Source organism: Panthera pardus, unplaced genomic scaffold (genome assembly GCF_024362965.1).
Source record: "Panthera pardus isolate Hobbes unplaced genomic scaffold, ASM2436296v1 HiC_scaffold_1, whole genome shotgun sequence".
NCBI classification, from domain to species: domain Eukaryota; kingdom Metazoa; phylum Chordata; class Mammalia; order Carnivora; family Felidae; genus Panthera; species Panthera pardus.
Genome location: NW_026526654.1, coordinates 68,454,180 through 68,474,194, shown reverse-complemented (window position 1 = coordinate 68,474,194; position 20,015 = coordinate 68,454,180). Strand labels below are relative to the sequence as shown.

General features: G+C 34.9%; 1 protein-coding gene across 2 annotated transcripts in view; it reads right to left on the bottom strand.

The window, feature by feature from the left end:
- Positions 1–833: 833 nt before the first annotated feature.
- RB1 (RB transcriptional corepressor 1) overlaps positions 834–20,015 on the bottom strand; it is a 171,815-nt gene continuing 152,633 nt past the window's right edge. The window contains exons 21-27 of one of the 2 annotated variants that reach the window (XM_019447574.2): positions 15,572–15,676; positions 14,758–14,871; positions 14,495–14,658; positions 7,848–7,878; positions 5,915–6,057; positions 5,360–5,409; positions 834–2,733 (exon numbers count right to left, since the gene is read on the bottom strand). In XM_019447574.2, the coding sequence (XP_019303119.1) occupies positions 2,660–2,733; positions 5,360–5,409; positions 5,915–6,057; positions 7,848–7,878; positions 14,495–14,658; positions 14,758–14,871; positions 15,572–15,676 (681 nt within the window). In that variant the 3' untranslated portion in view covers positions 834–2,659. The other variant, XM_019447575.2, reaches the window with a different exon arrangement.

The window sequence follows — 20,015 nt, the reverse complement described above, 5'->3', positions numbered from 1 at the left end:
AGAGCTATAAGAGCAGCCAGGCTGATGCTTCCCATCTGCAGAGGGAGTTTGATGCAGGGATGAGTAGACGGGCAATAGGTAGGTCAAACAAGACGATTTCCGATGGTGATAAACACTGTTACACTCTTGGAGGACAGTGACACAATACAGAGTAAGCATTTTTAGCTTGTGTGGTCGAGGGAAGGCCTGTGAGCTGAGCCATGAAAGACAGGAAGGAATCACCTGTGCAAAATTCTGGGGGAAGAGCACTCCAGGCAGAAGGAACAGCAAATAGAAAAGCCAGGGTTGGTATTAGGAGAGAAAAGGTCAGTGTGGCTGAAGCACAAGGAGCAGGAGAAAGTAGCAGAGGAGGAGGAAGAGCAAGTGAATGGGGCCACGCCACAGGCTGTGACAAGGACTGTCCATACTTGAATAACAATGTAAATGAATTTCTATTTTAAAGGGATCAATTTTGCTCTTTATAAAAGATAGAAAGGGAACAAGGAGACCAGTTAGAAGTTTAAAACCATGGTCTCGACAAAAGTTGATAAATGACTCTTAAGATTTTGACTTGACCAAGTAAGTGGTTAGTAAAATGGGGAAAGACCGAGGTAGAAACAAGGTATCTTGATTTAAATTTGGTTTATGCTTTGAGAATTGGGGGAGGGGGTGGGGGAGTCCCACTGCCTGAGGGCTTTGACCTCCACAAAGAGGTCACGCTGGATAAATACATTTGGGAATCATCAGCATAGGAAGCCAATGGAAGGTTAACAATGGACAAGGCACTAGGAGAGAAGCCAGGAAGAGAAGAGAACATTAGTGCACTTGATACAAAGAACACATCAGACCATGAAGACTCTTAACAACTAATTTATTTTAAAATAAACTATTAATTGTAGAAAATAGTAACAAAGCAATTTTAAATGTACAGTTTTAACCAATACAAAAAAGCAATAAAGCAATACCTGAAGCCTTATGTAAGTAATCTCAATATATGATCTCTGAAGTTCCTAAAATTCTGGCACTAACTCTAACGTAAACCTTTATTAGCTAAAGACCCAGAAATATGGTAGCCCTTGACCTAAAAGCTAACTGATTTGTATGATGTTCATGCAGAAACTAATGAGGAAATGGGAGAAAGCTTTCTAGTGCCTTTGTTATCAAGATGACAAGTTTGAAACTTAACCGAGCACAAAATAAAATGTCATTTTCTAACAAATAAGACCAGAATTCTTTTTAAAAAGAATTCTGGGTAGACAAAGTGATTTTTCCTAAAAGCTAGCTGATGCTACCTTAAATATCACCTAATTTAAATTATACCATCTCTAAATAAGTTAATCACACAAGATAGTTTAAATACACCTTTAGGTGCTGGGGGGGGGGGGGGAAGCGCCTCTTTTTCTAACGTAGCTGTTTTAAGTTGAAGCTTTTGCACAAAATCAGATAGAAACATGAATGCCTAACCCAAAGACCTTTGATTACTTGCAATTTTGGAGTAGAAATGATGTGGCTTTGAATATGCCAGTGTTAGACCATACTGACTTAAAAAAAAAAAGATAAATAGACAATTGCCAGCTCAAAAGATACATGGAAGACATGTACAATTCCCGAGAAAACACACCCCTTCCCAAGTTTAGGAGGGCAGAATAATTGCTGAGATGCAATTAAACAAACCTCTAAGAAAGAAAAATTAAGGCTCCTATAGTTAACAGTCTGTGGAGTAAAATTATTTTAAGTCTTGGTTCTTCGGACCCAGAAACATTAGAAAGTGCACTTGGGATATCCTGTCTTAGGGCCCTCTATGGCAAAGCTCTAGCTGAACACTTTATTTTCCAAGTACTAGATGGGTACTTCCTGAATTCGGGGTTCTGAATGGTTTATAAAAACCAAGAGTACTATTAATAACCCTCACTTTAAAGCAGGAGTTGGATGGAGAAAAGGATCAATAAATTCTTACAAGTCCTGAGGTATGAAATCTGTATCAGTAGTATGACGACATCATTTGTTTATACTCTGCTTTCTGCTTGTATTTTAAAACTAAAATTTATAAAACAAGCACACAGTACATCAAATTCCATTAGTAAACTAAAATCTAATGTGTAAAAATTAGTAATTTTTTTTTTCTAGTTTCTAATATCTGTTTTAGCAGAAGAGTTCAGGATCACTTGGGTGAGGGGGAAGTAGTCAGCCAAATTGCATTTGGAAGACAGGACACATATTCTAAGGGCGTTCATGTTAAATTAAAAAATATATAAATATAAATTAATAAAATAATAGCAAACATCACATATATGCCACAAGAAAAGACAAAGTACTCAAATAGGCCTGGGTTGCTGGGATGCCCCTCCCAGGGCATCCTTGCCGTTTGTAGAGCACAGCAATTATATTTTGGAAATGAAAACATCTGCTACAACTTTCTAAATGGCAGTATTTACACAAGATTTTCAATCTTGTGCAATAACAATGTATATTCTACTGACTACGACGTTGCAAATGGCTTAGGAATCCCCTGCACGCGCAGGCAAGCCCATCTGCACACTCGAGATCCAATATCCGTAAAAAGAGCTGAAGATCATATCCAATGCGGCCGTAAACAGAACCTGGGAGAGTCACACAGTCTGCTCTGTGAGAGACAATGAGGCCACAGGTGTATACGGTGCCCAGTGAGGTCATGGGATCCTCATTTTTCTTCCCTGTTTGAGGTATCCATGCTATCGTTCATTTTTTGCTTCTGCATTCGTGTTCGGGTAGATGCTGGAAAAAGGATGCAGAAATGTTAACAGCACTGATGGTGCTGGATGCGTTGACAAAGGGCTGCCATAAACGTTAGGCTTGTGCCAAATCGATGGAGTTCAGGGCCTGGCAAAGCAGTGGTTTCCAAAATTTTATCATATAATTTCTATCAGTACATTTTTTTCCCAAGTATGTACCACCAAAATGTGTATGGTGTGTATGTATACCATCTATGTTTGTAGATAAGTTATAAAACACACACAGCCCAAACATCAAAAACAGAGGAGATAAAAACAGATTCTAGTATTTTCTCTATGTACCAAGAGGTGGTCTCGCATACTTGCAGGCGTGCCCAGCTCTGCAGACCACCGCTCCAGAGATGCTGAGGCTGGGTTTGGCCCTGTGGCCCAGCCGAATGCGGGCCTGGCCGAGAATGATCTGTTGGAGTGAGTGGTATTCGTCACAAAGCAAGTAATTCCCTTGTGCTTGCAGATACCTCGCAAAGACGTCAGCTGGCAGCTCATTTAATTCGGACATGAACATTTTAAAAGTACGGTATTAGTTACAACACAGCCAAAACCAGAAAACTTCTTTTAAGTTATTTAAAAATTCTTAACTTGATTTTTGTGGTGGGCAGAAGCTCTTCATAAAGAGGAAACAAATTTGCATTTGGAAAAGAAAGAAAATACGAATTCTCAGTCTTCCCCCTCTCGGCAATCTAGCACTGTCTGATGGTCTTCTTTGAATGCAATTCAAGTCTTTGAGGAAAACTGAAGAATTCCTTAGCCTTAGGGGTTAACATTCCTGCTGCTTCTCCCCAATTTTCCAGCCTCAGAAAGGTTCTGAACTCCAGCCTGGCACTGAGAATTCACCATCACAGCTGAGTGTGCCACTGGAAAATGTACTGATGACAGCAACTGAACTCTTCTCTAAGAAAATATGCGTGTTTTTACAGCTTTCTGCTCCTTTTAAAATGCGTATTTGTGAGCTTCCAAATGCCTCCAAATGTTTTCAAAGCTTCATTTTGGTCATAAACTTCATGTCTATTTTCACATAATGAGGGGAAATGCCACAACTACTTAAAAGTTAAAATAGGTGTGTGTCAGTTGATGTAAAATACAAAAAAGATTTATTTATAACCAAAAAATTTAAACTCTTGGTATATTTAGTTTCAATTGTACTCTTTGAAATAACACATAGATAAGGTTTTAAAAAATCAAAAGCATTCTTTTTGGTTTTTTTATTATTTTTTTTAATTTTAGAGAGAGACAGAGAGTGCGTGTGAGCAGGGGAAAGGGGCAGATGGAGAGAGAATCTTAAGCAGACTCTGTACCTACGTGGGGCTTGATCCAACGACTCTGGGATCATGACCTGAGCTAAAGTCAAGAGTTGGATGGATGCTCAACCGAGTCACCCTAGCGCCCCAAAAAACATTCTTTTAAATACTTTATAGTTTAAATACTTAGTATTGACAGACACATGTTTAGAGAAAGCCTTTTTTTTAAAAAGTCACATTTCAATTGGTATTGTTCTTATTGATATGTCCTATGACCTAGGAATAATAGGGTTTTTTTTTTTTTTATGTTTGTTTGTTTATTTTTGAGAGAGAGAGAGGGAGGGGGGAGGGAGAGAGAAAGAACGAGAGAGAGAGAGAGAGAGAGAGAGAGAGAGAGACAGACAGACAGAACGAACTTGTGCATGTGAACAGGGGAAGGGCAGAGAAAGGAGACACAGAATCCCAAGCTGGCTCCATGCTGTCAGTGCAGAGCCTGATACAAGGCTCAAACTCACCAACTGCAAGATTAAGACCGGAGCAGAAATCAAGAGTCGGACGTTTAACTGAATGAGCCACCCAGATGCCCCAATAATTTTAATACCTATCTCTGAAGTATGTGTCTTCTTTCCCCATACCAGCTATATTTCCTGTCAATGGATCTGGCAGATTATCAGGAAGTGTCACACTTAAACTACCACAGTTATCTCTGTAGGACAACCCAGTAGCAGTCAGTACATGTTTGTCTTTTTCTTAATGTAGTTTCCATTTATTATACTTAGGTTAATCTTTTATAGTCTTAGAGTGGCTGAGGATAGAATCCCATTTGTCTTAACATTCCCGATTTATGTCACTCTGTGTAATCTGGAAAATGATTTGGTGCTCTTTATCAAAATTTTGATTTCCAGCAATGGAAAACTTGTTTGACAGTAAATTTTTAAAACTTGCAAATTAGAGAAGTTCCATAATAGGATAAAAAATTATTCTTCAAATAAGGGGGATGATGTTTATATATGCTAATTTTATTTAAAAAAACCTTTCCTTATATCCAACACTCTTAAAGAGTTCCTCATCATAGTTTCGCTCTCCTGAAGTATTTCTAGCCATTCATGTTGAAGATGTGGTTTCACTTCTTAGTATTTCTACACTAAAGATTTTAGAAAGAGTAAAGATGACCTTCACTTTGCATCATACATCTAATCCACAAATGTCTGTGGGTAAAGAGTACATACTTGATTGAATTACATCTTCAGTGTATAAGCGAGTGTGCTAAGTTAGGGAATTATATGTATTTATTCCTTTAAAACAAGAAAAGGCCTTTTGCAAGATAAACAATGTTTCATATTTACATAAGGTGAAATGATAAGTACTTACTCATTTCTGCCAGTTTCTGTTGAAATTTGGATTCCCCTGGGAGATGTTTACTGCAGATTTAAAAAAGACAAAACATTTCACATGTATACAGATAAACGGAAAACTCAAATTTTTATTAACTATGGTGATTTCAATGACTTACTTTATACTCTTAGTGAGTGACTTTTAATTTCAACAGTTTATAAACAAAAAACATCTAAAATATAACCACAAATTTAGAACCTTTTTGTATTTTGCCAGTGAGTCTTACAAAACACAGTAAATATTTTTCAAGAGTAAGCACTTAAAAAGTCTAATGTTAATCATAACGAATTTTTATTAATAGCTTTAAAAAAAACATGAAAAAACATCAGATTGCTAGTATCTGATATTTTCAATGAATTTCAGTAGGCAGTACATGATTTATATGGTGCTTTTAACTTTGGGATACATTCCTACCTATTTTGAGCAATGTTCACAACTTCCAAATGAAATCGGCATAAAAGGGCCTGGTGGAAGTTAGGAGCACAGCTGCACTCTGGCTTCTCCACAGGACCATTTCAAACCTGTGCCTACCTTCCGTCTGCTTCATCTGATCCTTCAATATCAAAGCGTAGTTTTTTCAGCGGTTTAGGAGGGTTGCCTCCTTCAGCACTTCTTTTGAGCACACGGTCGCTGTTACACACCATCTGATTTATTTTCTGGAACTTCTCAGAAGTCTACAAATTACAGAATTCTTTATTTTAAATCATTAAATGCCAGAATCTTGAAGTTAGCAACCTTTAACTGTAGTCTGAGGGGTGTCAAAAATCAGCTGGGGTAATACCTGCATTTTCATTTTCTGCTTTATTGCACCAAATGAGATATGAAAAATCTTAGAATCAGTGTAACTACACTTACCTCTGCCCCAATTAAATACCCTCCTGTCTCTCCCCATGAGGCGTCTCGCCTTCCTCCACAAGTCTGACTTACTCTGAAAATCCTGGTTCCTCATTTTGGGAACCCACCCACACACAAAACCAAGGCTACTTCTCAGAAGTGTGTAAAGTTAGAATGGCTTTCTGGAACCTTATGGGTTTTGTTTGTTTGAGGGCATAACAGGACCAAAGAGACTATCACAAGAGTCTAATAAGAAGTGAAATGTCTTTTCAATAATAATTCTGGATTTGCTTTGTGGGTGTTATGTCGACAAGTCATATAGTTTATATATTTTAAACCATTACTGATAACAATATTTATTGAAATGTGAATTCATTAAGTTTTTAAATAAAAATTCAAATATCAAAAGACTTTGAGTCCATTCATTATTACTGGAGATGATTTGCGATATACATCTCTTGAGGGAGAATCCTGTCACAGCAAAGTAAAGAAAGCTTTGGTAATAAGTACCGAAGGGGACACAATAACTTACTTCATCCAAGGGACAAACACACGGAAAAATTCTATTTCTTATGTGTCTAATTTAGAACTGGAGCGGGCGAGTACCTCAGGGATGTGTATGAACGTGTTCATCCGAACTAAAAAATGAAGTCAGACTGTTGATAGAAATATTAAGTCTGACTGATCTGACAGTGAGGATTAGCTCTGTTAATTAAGCTTTACTTTCCAAAAATTAAATGCAAAAACAAGTTTAGATGGAAAATATATTTAGAGCACATCCTGTGTACATATCAAATTTATGATAAGATTTTTAGTTATCAGCTTTAACGTATATAAGTCCCTGTAACATTTTCTCAATTCTTTTAGCGGTTATAGCAAGCAGAAAAGTTTGAGGACCCCTACTCTATTCGGATCCAGATCCAACTCTTCCTATGTGGTCCCACATCTCTTTTGTGAAGCCTGATAGCTATACCCTAACTTGAGCTCAGTACCACAGCATTTACTACTTGTAACATATGTTTTAACACTCAGTCTTTTAGTATACAAACCACCATCCTTCTCTAGTTATTTCATTTGAGGCAGTGGGTAGGCAGACTCTAGAACGGCACTCATGAATCCCCACCTCCTAGTTTTTACACCCTTGTGTAATACTCCCTTCTCTGAGTGTGTGGATTGGACCTAGTGTTACCTTGCTTCTGACAAAAATACGACAAAAGTGATGGAACATCACTTTCAATATTAGTCACAAAAAGACTGTGACTTCCATTTTGCTCTATACCTCTCTCTTTCTTCTTGCTCCGAGGGAAGCAGGATGCCATGTTGTAATGAGTGGCTCCATGTAGAGGCTCAGGTGACAAGGAACTGATGGCTTAGAAAAATCTATGTAATGTATTATATAATTTCAAAGGATGTTTAAAAAACCACTTTGAAATTCACCAATTAGGAGTATAATTTGAAATTAAATGTGATTTGAAAATAAATCTATTTCTCTTTCTTTCTAAATTCTATGCAATATGCATTGATGAGGTGTTTGAATAATAGCATTTGTTAATTCAAGTTAACAGAAATCTGCAATTTCTTTTATAGTTACAATGCATGCTCCTGTATTTTACAGAAAGAAAATACTCACCCCAAATGATTCACCAATTGATACTAAGATTCTGTCAAGATAAAATACAAATTAGTAATGAAAATCATATATAACTGTGCAGAGATGAACATACATCATTCGAAGCTATTAGAAATACCAAATCAAAAGTTTGCTCTACCCCAGAACCACAACAAAATTATAGTCATCAGTGGCTTATTCTAACAATGCTACTCTAATCATACACTGAGCTGGTCTCTTAGATTTTTAAAGAACTACATGACTGAAAGACTATATTCTGCCACTGTCCACATTTAAAGAAGATAAAGGAAAATTTTAATTTATCCATATTTAATTCTCATAAATCAGTGCATAAGATAACAATTAAAATTTCTTTCACATTTTCTCATTAAAAATTTGCCTAACATTTGGCAAAAACTTACAGTATTAAATAATCAGTATTTGAATTAAGATTTCTACCGATATATAGTAAAGTCTGTCATATATCTTAGAATCAGAAATCTCTATTAGTCTGCCCTTGTTTGAACCATATAATTTATGTTCTTTTGTTTTTGTTTGAGTATAGTTGACACATTACGGATACACTAGTTTCAGGTGTATAACACAGTGATTCAACAAGTTTATACATTATGCTATACTCACTACAAGCTTAGCTACTGTTTGTCACTATGTATTGCTATTACAGTATCACAGACTATCATCACTAGTGTCACTACACATGCTGTACCTTTTATTCCCACAATTTACTTATTCTGAAACGGGAAGCCTGTATCTCCCACTCCCCTTCACTCATTTTGCCCATCCCATAACTCCCTCCCCTCTGGCAACCACCAGTTTGTTCTCTGTATTTATAGGTCTGATTCTGATTTTTGTTTATTCTTTTCTTTTTTTTTTTTAGATTTCACTTATGAGTGAAATCATGTGGTATTTGTTTTTTTCTGACTTATTTCACTTAGCAGAGTATCTTCTAGGTCCATCCATGTTGTCTCAAATGGCATAATCTTGTACTTTTTAACTGCTGCATAATATTCCCTTGTACATATATACCACATCCTCTTTATCCATTCATACATGAATGGACACTTAGGTTGCTTCCATATCTTAGATATTGTAAATAATGCTGCAGTAAACATACAGGAGAACATATCTTTTAGAATAAGTGTTTTAATTTTCTTGGATAAGTACCCAATAGTGGAATCATATGGTATTTCTATTTTTAAGTTTTTGAAAAGCCTCCACACTGTTTTCCGTCATTGGCTGTACCAATTTTACATCCCCAGCAACAGTGTACAAAGGTTCCTTTTTCTCCATATCCTCACCAACACTTGTTATTTCTTGTCTTTTTGATTCTAGTCATTTTACAGGTGTGCTATCTCACTATGGTTGATTTGCATTCCCCTGATGATTAGTGATTTTGAGTATCTTTTTGTGTATCTGTTGGCCATCTATACATCTTCTTTGGAAAAAAGTATATTCAGATTCTCTGCTCACTTTTTTAATTCAATTGTTTATTTGCTATTGAGTTGTAAGAGCTCTTTATAAATTTTGAGTATTAACTCTTTTTCAGATATATGGCTTCAAATATTTTCTCCCATTCATTAGCTTGCCTTTTCATTTTATCGATGGTTTCCTTTGCTGTTCAGAAGCTTTTTATTTTGATATAGTTCCACTTGTTTATTTTTGCTTTTGTTTCCCTGGTTTTGAAGACATATTGAGAAAAAAAATGTTGCTACAGCTGATGTCAGAGAAATTACTGTCTATGATCTCTTCTAAGAGTTTTATGGTTTCAGGTCTCACATTTTGGTCTTAATCCATTTTGAGGTTACTTTTGTGTAAGGTATTAAAAAGTGGTCCACTTTCATTCTTTTACACGTAGCTGTCCAGTGTTCCCAGCACCATGTATTGAAGAGTTGGTCTTTTCCCCACTGTATGTTCTTTCCTTCTCTGTCACAGATTGACCATATAATCATTGATTTATTTCTGGGATATTTTGTTCCATTGATCAATGTGTTTATTTTTGTGCTAGTACCATGCTGTTTCGATTACTACAACTTTGTAGTAATTATGACATTGAAACCTTTCTTGAAATCTGGGATTGTGACATTTCCAGTTTTATTCTTTTTTTTTTTTTAATATTTATTTTTTGGGAGAGTGCAAGTGGGGGAGGGGCAGAGAGAGGAAGACAGAGGATCCGAAGAGGGCTCTACACTGACAGTCTGGCAGCAGCGTGCCTGATGTGTGGCTCGAACTCACAAACCACAAGATCATGATCTGAGCCAAAGACAGACACTCAACCTACTGAGCCACCCAGGTGCCCCTGGTCTTTTTCAAGGTTGCTTTGGTTATTCAGGGGTCTTTTGTGGTTTCATACAAACTTTTTTTATATGTTGTAGACTGTGAAAAATGCTATTGGTACACGGATAGGGATTGCATTGAATCTGTAGATTGCTTTGGGTAGTATGGTCATTTTAACAATATTAATTCTTCTAAGCCATGAGCATGGAATATATTTGCATTTGTTTGTGTCATCCTCCATTTCTTTCGTGTTTTACAGTTTTCAGATACACATCTTTCACCTCTTTGGTTAAGTTTATTCCCAGGTATTTTATTCTTTTTTGGTGCAACTGTAAATAGTGTTGTTTTCTTAATTTCCCTTTCTGCTACTTCAGTATTAGTGCATAGAAATGCAACAGATTTCTGTATGTTAATTTTATATCCTACAACTTTACTGAATTCACTTATTCTAGTAGTTTTTTGGTGGAGTCTTCAGGATTTTCTATGTACAGTATCATGTCATCTGCAAACAGTGACAGTTTAACTTCTTCTTGACCACTATGGATGCCGTTCATTTTTTTTCTTCCCTGATTGCTATGGGTGAAGCTTCTAGTACTATGTTAAGTAAAAGTGATGAGAGTGAATATCCTTTGTCTTACTCCTGATCTTAGAGAAAAAGCTCAGTTTCTCACTATGATGTTATCATGTGGTATGTATCATGTTATCTGTGGGTTTTCATATATGGCCTTATTATGTGGAGGTATGTTCCCTCTAACACCACTTTGTTGAAAGTTTTTTATCATGAGTGATGTTGAATTTTGTCAATGCTTTTTCTGGGTCTACTGAGATTATCATATGATTTTTATCCTTTGTTTTGTTGATGCACTGCACAATGTTGATTGATTTGTAAATATCAAACCACCCTTGCACCCCTGGAATAAATCCTACTTGCTTGTGGTTAATGATATTTTTGATATGTTGTTGAATATGTTGTCAAGGATTTTTGTATCTATGTTCATCAGGGATACTGACCTGTAGTTTTCTTTCTTTGTGGGGACTTTGTCTGGTTTTGGTTATCAGATCAGGATAATTCTGGCCTTGTAGAATGCATTTGGAAGCTTTCCTGCCATTTCCATTTTTTTGGAATAGTTTGAGGAGAATAGGTATTAATTCTTCTTTAAATATGTGGTAGAATTCATCTATTAATGCATCTGGACTGGACGTTTATTTTTTGGTAGTTTTTTGATTACTGATCCAATTTCATTACTAGTAATCAGTCTGTCCAGATTTTCTATTTGTTCCTGATTCAGTTTTGGAAAATGGTATGTTTCCATGATTTTATCTATTTCTGCAAGGTCATCCAATTTGTTGGTATACAATTTTTTGTAGTAGTCTCTTAAATTCCTTCATAATTCTGTGGTGTCAGCTGTTACTGCCCTTTCCTTTCTGATTTTATTTACTTGGGTCCTTTGTCTCTTTTTCTTGATGAGTCTAGCTAAGGGATAATCAATTTTGTTTATCTTCTCAAAGAACCAGCTCTTGGTTTTGTTAACTTTCTTCTTTTTAGTCTCTACATCATATATTTCTGCTGTGATCTTTATTATTTCCTTTCTTCTACTCACCTTGGGCTTTGCTGTTCATCTTTTTCTAGTTCATTTAGGTGTAAGGTTTATTGTTTATTTGAGCTTTTCTGGTTTCTTGAAGTGGGCCTGTATTGCTATATATTTTCCTCTTAGAACTCTTTCACTGCATCCCAAAGATTCTTGGACTATTGTGTTTTCATTTTCATTTCTCTCCATGAATCTGTTTCTTCTTTGATTGTTTTGTTGGCCCATTGGTTATTTAGTATCATGTTGTTTAGTCTCCACGTGTTTGTGTTTTTTCCAGTTTTTTTCTTGTGATTTATTTCTAGTTTCATACTCCTGTGATCATAAAAGATGCATGGTATGATTTCAATCCTCTTAAATTTATTGAAGCTTGTTTTGTGTCTCACATGTGATCTATCCTGGAGAATGTTCTATGTGTACTTGAGAATAATATTTTTTTTGTTTTTGGATTGAATATTATGTCCACCTGTTCCAAAGTGTCATTCAAAGACACTGTCTCCTTATTGATTTTCTGCCTGAATGATCTATTCACTGATATTAAGAGGAGGGTTAAAGTCCCTTACTATTACTGTACTACCATCAATTTCTCCCTTTATGTTCATTAGTATGTGCTTTATGTATTTAAGTGCCCTAATACATGTGTTGGGTACACAGATATTTACAAATGTTACATCCTTTTGTTGGACTGCTTTATCATTCTGTAATGCCCTTCTTTGTCTCTAATTACAGTCTTTGTTTTGAAGTGTATTTTGTCTCGTATAAGTACTGCTGATTTTTTTTTTTTGCCTTTTTTTTTGCTTCCATTTACACGGTGAATGTTTTTCCATCCCTTTACTTTCAATTTGTATGTGTCTTTATGTCTAAGGTGAGTCTCTTATAGCCAGCATACAGAAGGGTCTTGTATTTTTATCCATTCCACCACCCTCTCTCTTTTGATTGAAGCATTCAGGCTGTTTACATTTAAAGTTATTATTGATAGGTATGTATTTATTGCTATTTTGTTCCTTGTTTTCTGGTTGTTTTGTAGTTCTTCTCTGTTCCTTCTTCTCTTGCTTTGTGATTGATGAGTTTCTATAGTGTTATATTTGGCTTTCTTTCTATTTTTTGTGTATATATCATAGGTTTGGGGTTTTGTGGTTGCCATGAGTGAACCATATAACTTGTTTTTAATAATAAAGCTGAAGAACAGCATTAGCCTGACATAACAAGGATATAATAATATGCACATGAGACTAATCATATGCACATGGGACTAATAGATTTTACTGTCCTACAATTCCTTGATAAGTGGCCATCATTCTATATATATTTGATTAAGCAGAATACCTAAATATGCTGGATAAGTAGAGTATTAAGATGCTCTCTTAGGGTGCCTGGGGTGGCTCAGTCGATTGGGCATCCGACTTTGGCTCAGGTCATGATCTCGCTGTTCATGAGTTCAAGCCCTGCATCGGGGTCTGTGCTGACAGCTCAGAGCCTGGAGCCTACTTTTGATTCTGTGTCTGCCTCTCTCTCTGCCCCTCCCCTGCTCATGCTGTGTCTCTGTCTCTCAAAAATAAATAAATGTAAAAAAAAAATTTTAAAAGATGCTCTCTTAATGCCTGACAAATGATTTATCTAAAACTTTAAGAATGTGAATTTTTTGCTAAAGAACCTCAACCCAGAAATGATTTACTAAACTCAGCAAATAGCCATCATCATAAGTATAATATGGATCAATTCTCATTACCTAAGTATACATTTTCATGTGGCAGTGTGGGACTGTAAATTAAATATGCACAGTGCAGCATGTTAGGAACTTACAACATAATTTGTAGGTATCAGTACACAGATACTATAAGAACATCAAATAAAATATGGTACAAAGTGCATGAGAGCATTTATATCATTTGCCAATTATTTTCTACTTTATCTCTTCCTGTAGAGTTGGAGATTTTTACCATGAGTGTGCATTACTTATGTAATTAAACACCCCACACAAATGTTTTCTCAAGGGTTAATATATCTCCTTCTCCCTGTTTTTCTTGCCCATTAAGTACAACTATATGAGCTGACAATTTGGGGAGATGAGACTACATTAACTATACTTCCTAATCTGCCTACCACTCTACAAATTAAGTCAATTTCAAACTGCCCATGATAACATATAATAAGTCAATGGAAGCACTTCAAAGCCAGAAAGCACTTGTGGTTGGATGTAGAAGATGATATAATGATTTGTAGTTGCACAGAACCTTTCATCTAGGAATTTAAAACAGCTTCATACTCATCATCTCCCTGATAGACAGCACCCTTCCGTAGTAGCCCTGACACCTGCCCCAAGTAATGTAAGGAAACCGCAGGCAGAATTAAGAATGGACTTCTAAAGACTTAATTTACAGTCATCTACATTTAATCAGTCATCTACATTTTAACAACAAAGCAAGACGAACAAGTTCACTGAGCTTATAGGACATTCAATAAATCTACAGAATAAAAATTCTTAACTGAAAGTAATCCACTTTGTTTAGCAGATTGTCGACTTGCAAAAATATGAAAGTGATTTTAAACTTATTACAAAAGTTGTTCTCTGTTCACAAAAAATAGATCCCAGCAACCAGAAAGGTTGATGACTAAATTTGCAAAACCATTTAAGTAAACATTATTTATCTTTCCTACCAAATTCTTGCCATGTCACTTAATATAAATTGTCATTCATTTTAAATGAAGAAAGCTTTATATTTTTGTACTTGGGTCAAAACAATCTCCTCTTATTCTTTGCCCCTTCCCTAAAGAGAAAACACAAACCTCGATCTTGGAGTCATTTTTGTTGGTGTTGGCACACCTTCTGAAATTTTATATGGATTCTTCAGCGGTGATATATAGATGTTTCCCCCAGGAATTCGTAAAGGTGAACTAGAAAACTTGTAAGGGCTTCGAGGAATGTGAGGTATTGGTGACAAAGTCGGGGGCTAAGGCAAAAACAAAAAGTAGATTATTTTTTTAATGTTTTAATGAGATCCACTGCTTTATAAATAGAGTTTCCCAATCAAAGGATACTTCTGACATACCCTGGTAGAAGCATACTGCAAAATATTTGTTTTAAGTCTCTGCATGAAGACTGAGTTATAGAATACTATAATGGAATCATACTCCTCTTCTCTGATCAAAACTCGTTTGAATGTCTGAGGAAGAAGAATAAAAACAACTGTTAAATGAATTTAGAAATTTATCTCTTTAGATTTTCTTTATAAATAATTCATAATATGTTTGAACAGTAAGAATCACATAGTATGTAGTAAAAAATCATCTGAAAAAGCCTTCTTAGGTTTAGATTATAGCTGCTCTACCAGAAGTGAAATGTGATGCATTTTTTTTAAAGTTTGTTTATTTACTGTGAGATAGAGAGAAAGAAAGAGAGAAAGAGAAAGAAAAAGAGTTGGGGAGGGAGAGAGGAAAAGAGAGAATCCTGAGCAGGTTCTGCCCTGTCAGCACGGAGCCCAATGTGGGGCTTGAACTCATGAACTATGAGATCATGACCTGAGCCAAAACCAAGAGCTGGACACTTAATTGACTGAGCCACCCAGGCGCCCTGAAACATCACAGATATTTTTTATGTATATATACATGTAAAGTTTATTACAAATATTCCTCTTTGTTGGAGGGATACAGTATTCCTTATTAACTTTAAAATATAAATTTGGATATTAAAATGTCTTAGCTTTCCAATTCCATTTTAGTTACAAATAATTAATAACATAAAAGTAAAAAATTGACAGGTGAATTTATATAATAAGGTCAGAATATATGGTCTAATTAATGACTTAAGTTATCTATATTATCGATATGGATATATCTAAAATCTTACCATGAAAGGTTACTTACCTCCTGAACAGCATGAGGAAGATCCTTGTATGCTGTTACAATGATTTTGAATTTAAGGTCTATATTCTTCACTTTGCAAATGCCATACATGGAACACATCATAATCTAGTAAATCAACGTAATATAAAAATATCAGAATTTTGTTACATAGTTGTGTTCTAAAGAGTACTCTGTTATCTTTCTTTTAGCTTCAAAAATAAAACGGAAGCTTAAGTTCCTATAGGATTATCTTTTCTAATCCTGAGCCCAGTTTGAAAGTTGATGTGAAGTGTTTAGCCCAAATTGTGTTTAAGGGACAAAATGCAAATAGCCAAATCTCAATTATTAGAATTGATCATCTGGTTTGTAAATAACTCTAACCTTCACCCATTACTTAAATTTTTCCCAGAAAAGCTGAAACTCGAATGAGTTAACTGTGTAACTAGAACTTAAAAAGAAAAAAAGCCAGTTGTGTAAAAGGTTCAAACTATCAGATAAAATAATACTGAATACATTTGGTGATAGTGGTAAGGGAACTTTCTAGCAAGGGGCAGGAGAGAGTCTTTGTATTATAGATAATGTTCCTGATTTGGAGGCAGGTTATGCAGGTGAGTTCAGCTGATGAATCTGCATCAAGATGTATCCTTATGATACATGGATGTTTCTATATGCATATTACATTTCAATTTAAAAAATTTAATATAAAAATTAGATTAGAAATTATTCTCTATGAACTTAAAAAATCAAACTTTCTTCATTTGCATGAATTTTATTGCCAAATTTAAGTATTCATATCTCTGCAACATTCTTGCTTATATATACTATCGCCGAGAATATCTATTCACCATCCCTTGTTCAGCAACCTACCAGCCCCAATTCTGGTCTCCCCATTCAGAATGCCATCCAATAACTTCTTTGCTAATTCACATTTTTTTCCTACTTCAGTTCTTTTCCTAAGGTTTCTCTCTGCAAAAATCTTCTTGATTCAAGATACCTAATCTCTTTAGAAACCCTTAGCACTACTGTCTTTCTATATTGTAGAAAAGCAGAACCATAAGGCAATGAGTGACTACTTTTAAAAATCCAACATCCTAGAATTTATATATCCAAATATTTATTCTCTTGTAAAATATACATATTTGTAGGTTATACCCTTATACACTAGTGTACCTTTTGCTAAAAATATTCTTATTGGGAACATTACTACTGACCTTACAGAAATAAAAGGATTTTAAGGGAACATTATGAACAATTGCATACCAACAAAATAACTATCTAAGATGCACTGGAAAAATTTAAGAAAAGACACAAACTACCAAAACTGACTAAAGAAGAAATAGAAAATATGAGCTTTCATTAATAATAAAAAACTATCCACAAAAAAAAGCCCAGGCCTAGATGGCTTCACTGGTGAATTCTACCAAACATTAAAAAAAAAAATCAATACCAATTCTTCACAAACTCTTCTGAAATTAGAAGAGGAGGGAACACTTTCCAATTAATTCTGTGAGGTCAGTAGTACTCAAAAACAGACATCAGAGGAGAATTACCATTATCTCTTATGATTACAGATGTAAAAATCCTTAACAAAAACAAGCTGAATCAGCAGCATATCTAACATACTATGTGACCAAGTAGGATTCATTCCAGAAATGCAAGGCTGGTTTAACATACTGAAGAATTAATTAATATAATACACCACAATACAATAAAAAGGAAAAAACCCAATGATCATCTCAATAGATACAGAAAAAAGCATTTGAAAAAAGCATTCAATACCCTTTTGTGATAAAAACACTCAATAAACTAAGAATAGATGGGGACTTCCATTATCTGATAAAGGGCATATACAAAAACTCCATAGCTAACAATACATTTAACGGTGGAAGACTGAATGCTTTCCCCTGAGGTCAGGAATAAGACAAGGATGTCCCCTTTCACCACTTTCATTAAGTAATGTATTGGAGGTTCTATGCGAAAGCAATTTGACAAGTAAATGAAATAACAGTCATCTAGATTGCAAAGGAAGAAGTAAAACTACCTCTATTTGAAGATATATGAGCTTATATATTGAAAATAGTAAGGAATCCACTAAAAACTATTACAACTGATAAATTACTTCAGCAAAACTGTAAGATAATATGATTAATATATGAAAATTAATTGTATTTCCATACACTAGCAATGAACAATCCAAATAAGAAATTAAAGAGACAACTTCATTTACAATAGTGTTAAAAGGAATAAACTACTTAGGTCTAAATTGAATATAACAAATGCAAGGCTGTACTCTGAAAACTTAAAAACGTTACTGAAAAAAATTAAAGAACATCTAAATAAATGGAAAGACATCATATGTTCATGGACTGGAATACTTAATATTGTTAAGATGACAGAGCTGCTCAAACTGATTTATGATTCAGTACAATCCCTATCAAAATTCCAGTTGCCTTCTTTGTACAAATTGACAAGGTGATCCTAAAAATTCATATAGAAATGCAAGCTTCAGAACAGCACAACAAATCTTGAAAAAGAAGAGTAAAACTGGGGTATCATGCTTCCCTACAGATCAATGCAGTACAATTAAGAGACCAGAAATGAACTTTTACATATATATAGTTAGTTGATTTTTGACAACTGTCAAGAGGGAAAGAAAAGACTTTTCAAGAAATGGTGCTGGAACAAGCAGTATTCACACACAAAAGAATGAAGTTAGACTCCTATCTCACACCATACAGAAAAATTAACTCAAAAAAAGCCGTAAGAGCTAGAAGGGGAATTAATCATGTTTATTATTCATTTTCAATTACAAGTGGATTTTTCAGAACATTAAATTGTTCATACTCATTTTTCCCAGGCTCTGAGAAAAATGGAGAAAAATAAGGATAAACCTTGGTGGTCTCTGATTTGGCAATGGTTTTATAGATATGACACCAAAAGCACTAGCATCAAAAGAAAAAAACAGATAAACTGAACACGATCAAAATTTTTTTATATTAAGTATAATTTATTGTCAAATTGATTTCCATACAACACCCAGTGGAATATGATCAAAATTTAAAACTTGTGTGCCTCAAAGGACACCATCAAAAAAGTGAAAAAGACAACTCAGAACTGGAAAAAACACTTGCAAATCATATGAAATAAGGGACTTTTATGTAGACAACATGAAGAACCCTTATAAATCAATAATAGACACTCAATTAAAAATTATGTAAATGATCTGAATAGATATTTCTCTAAAGAAGATAAACAAATGGCCAATAAGCACATGAAAAGTGTGTTTAATGTTCAATCAGTATCATTAGCAATTAGGGAAATGAAAATCAAAACCATAAAGAGATATCACTCTATACCCACTAGGATGAGTATAATTAAAAAAGCAAATAAGAAGTTGGTGAGGATGTGGAGAAACTGGAACCTCATACACTGCTGGTAGGAATGTAAAATGATGTGGGTAAGTTGGAAAATAATCTGGCCAGGCTTCAAAGGTTAAACACAGTTATTATATGACCTGACAATTTCACTTCTAGGTATACATCCAGAAAACTGGAAACATATATCCACACAAAACTTGTACATACATGTTCACAGTAACATTAATCATGATAGCCAAAAAATAGAAAGTAAATGTACACTAAATGATGAACAGATATATATGATGTGGTATATCCATACAATGGAATATTATTCAGCAATAAAAAGGAATGAAGTACTTATACAATCTGTAACATAGATAAGCAATGAAAACACTATACTAAATAAAAGAAGCCAGACACAAAAGACAACATATTATATGACTGCAATTATTAAAAATGTCCAGAATAGGCAAATCTACAGAGATAGAAAGACTAGTATTGCCTGGGGATGGAGGGAGTGGGGGAACAGGGGGTAAGTACTTAAGGGTATGGTGTTTCTTTCTGGCATGATAAAAAACTGTTTTAAAAGTGTTTGTGACGATGCTTGCACAACTCCATGAATATACTAAAAACCACTGGGGTGTATACTTTAATTTGTATGGTATGTGAATTACATCTCAATAAGTTGTTACTAAAAAAAAAATATATTCTTATTATTCGGTACAGAGAAGAAAAATGAAGATGTGAGAGATGGTTCTCTGTAAATTAAATCTTTTAGTCATTACTTTGTTCATTCATTCAAACAGTAGGCACTGTTTTAGATAAACTTGGGTTTTTTTAATAAGTTTTTTAATGTTCATTTATTTTTGAGAGACAGAGAGAGACAGAGTGCAAGCAGGTGACGGGCAGAGAGAGGGAGACACAGAATCTGAAGCAGGCTCCAGGCTCTGAGCTGTCAGCACAGACCCTGATGTGGGGCTTGAACTCATGAACAGCGAGATCATGACCTGAGCCGAAGTTAGACGCTTACCCGACGGAGCCACCCAGGTGCCCCCAGATCAAATTGTTCTTAAATCTCATGCTTTTTCCATACTAACATGAAATCT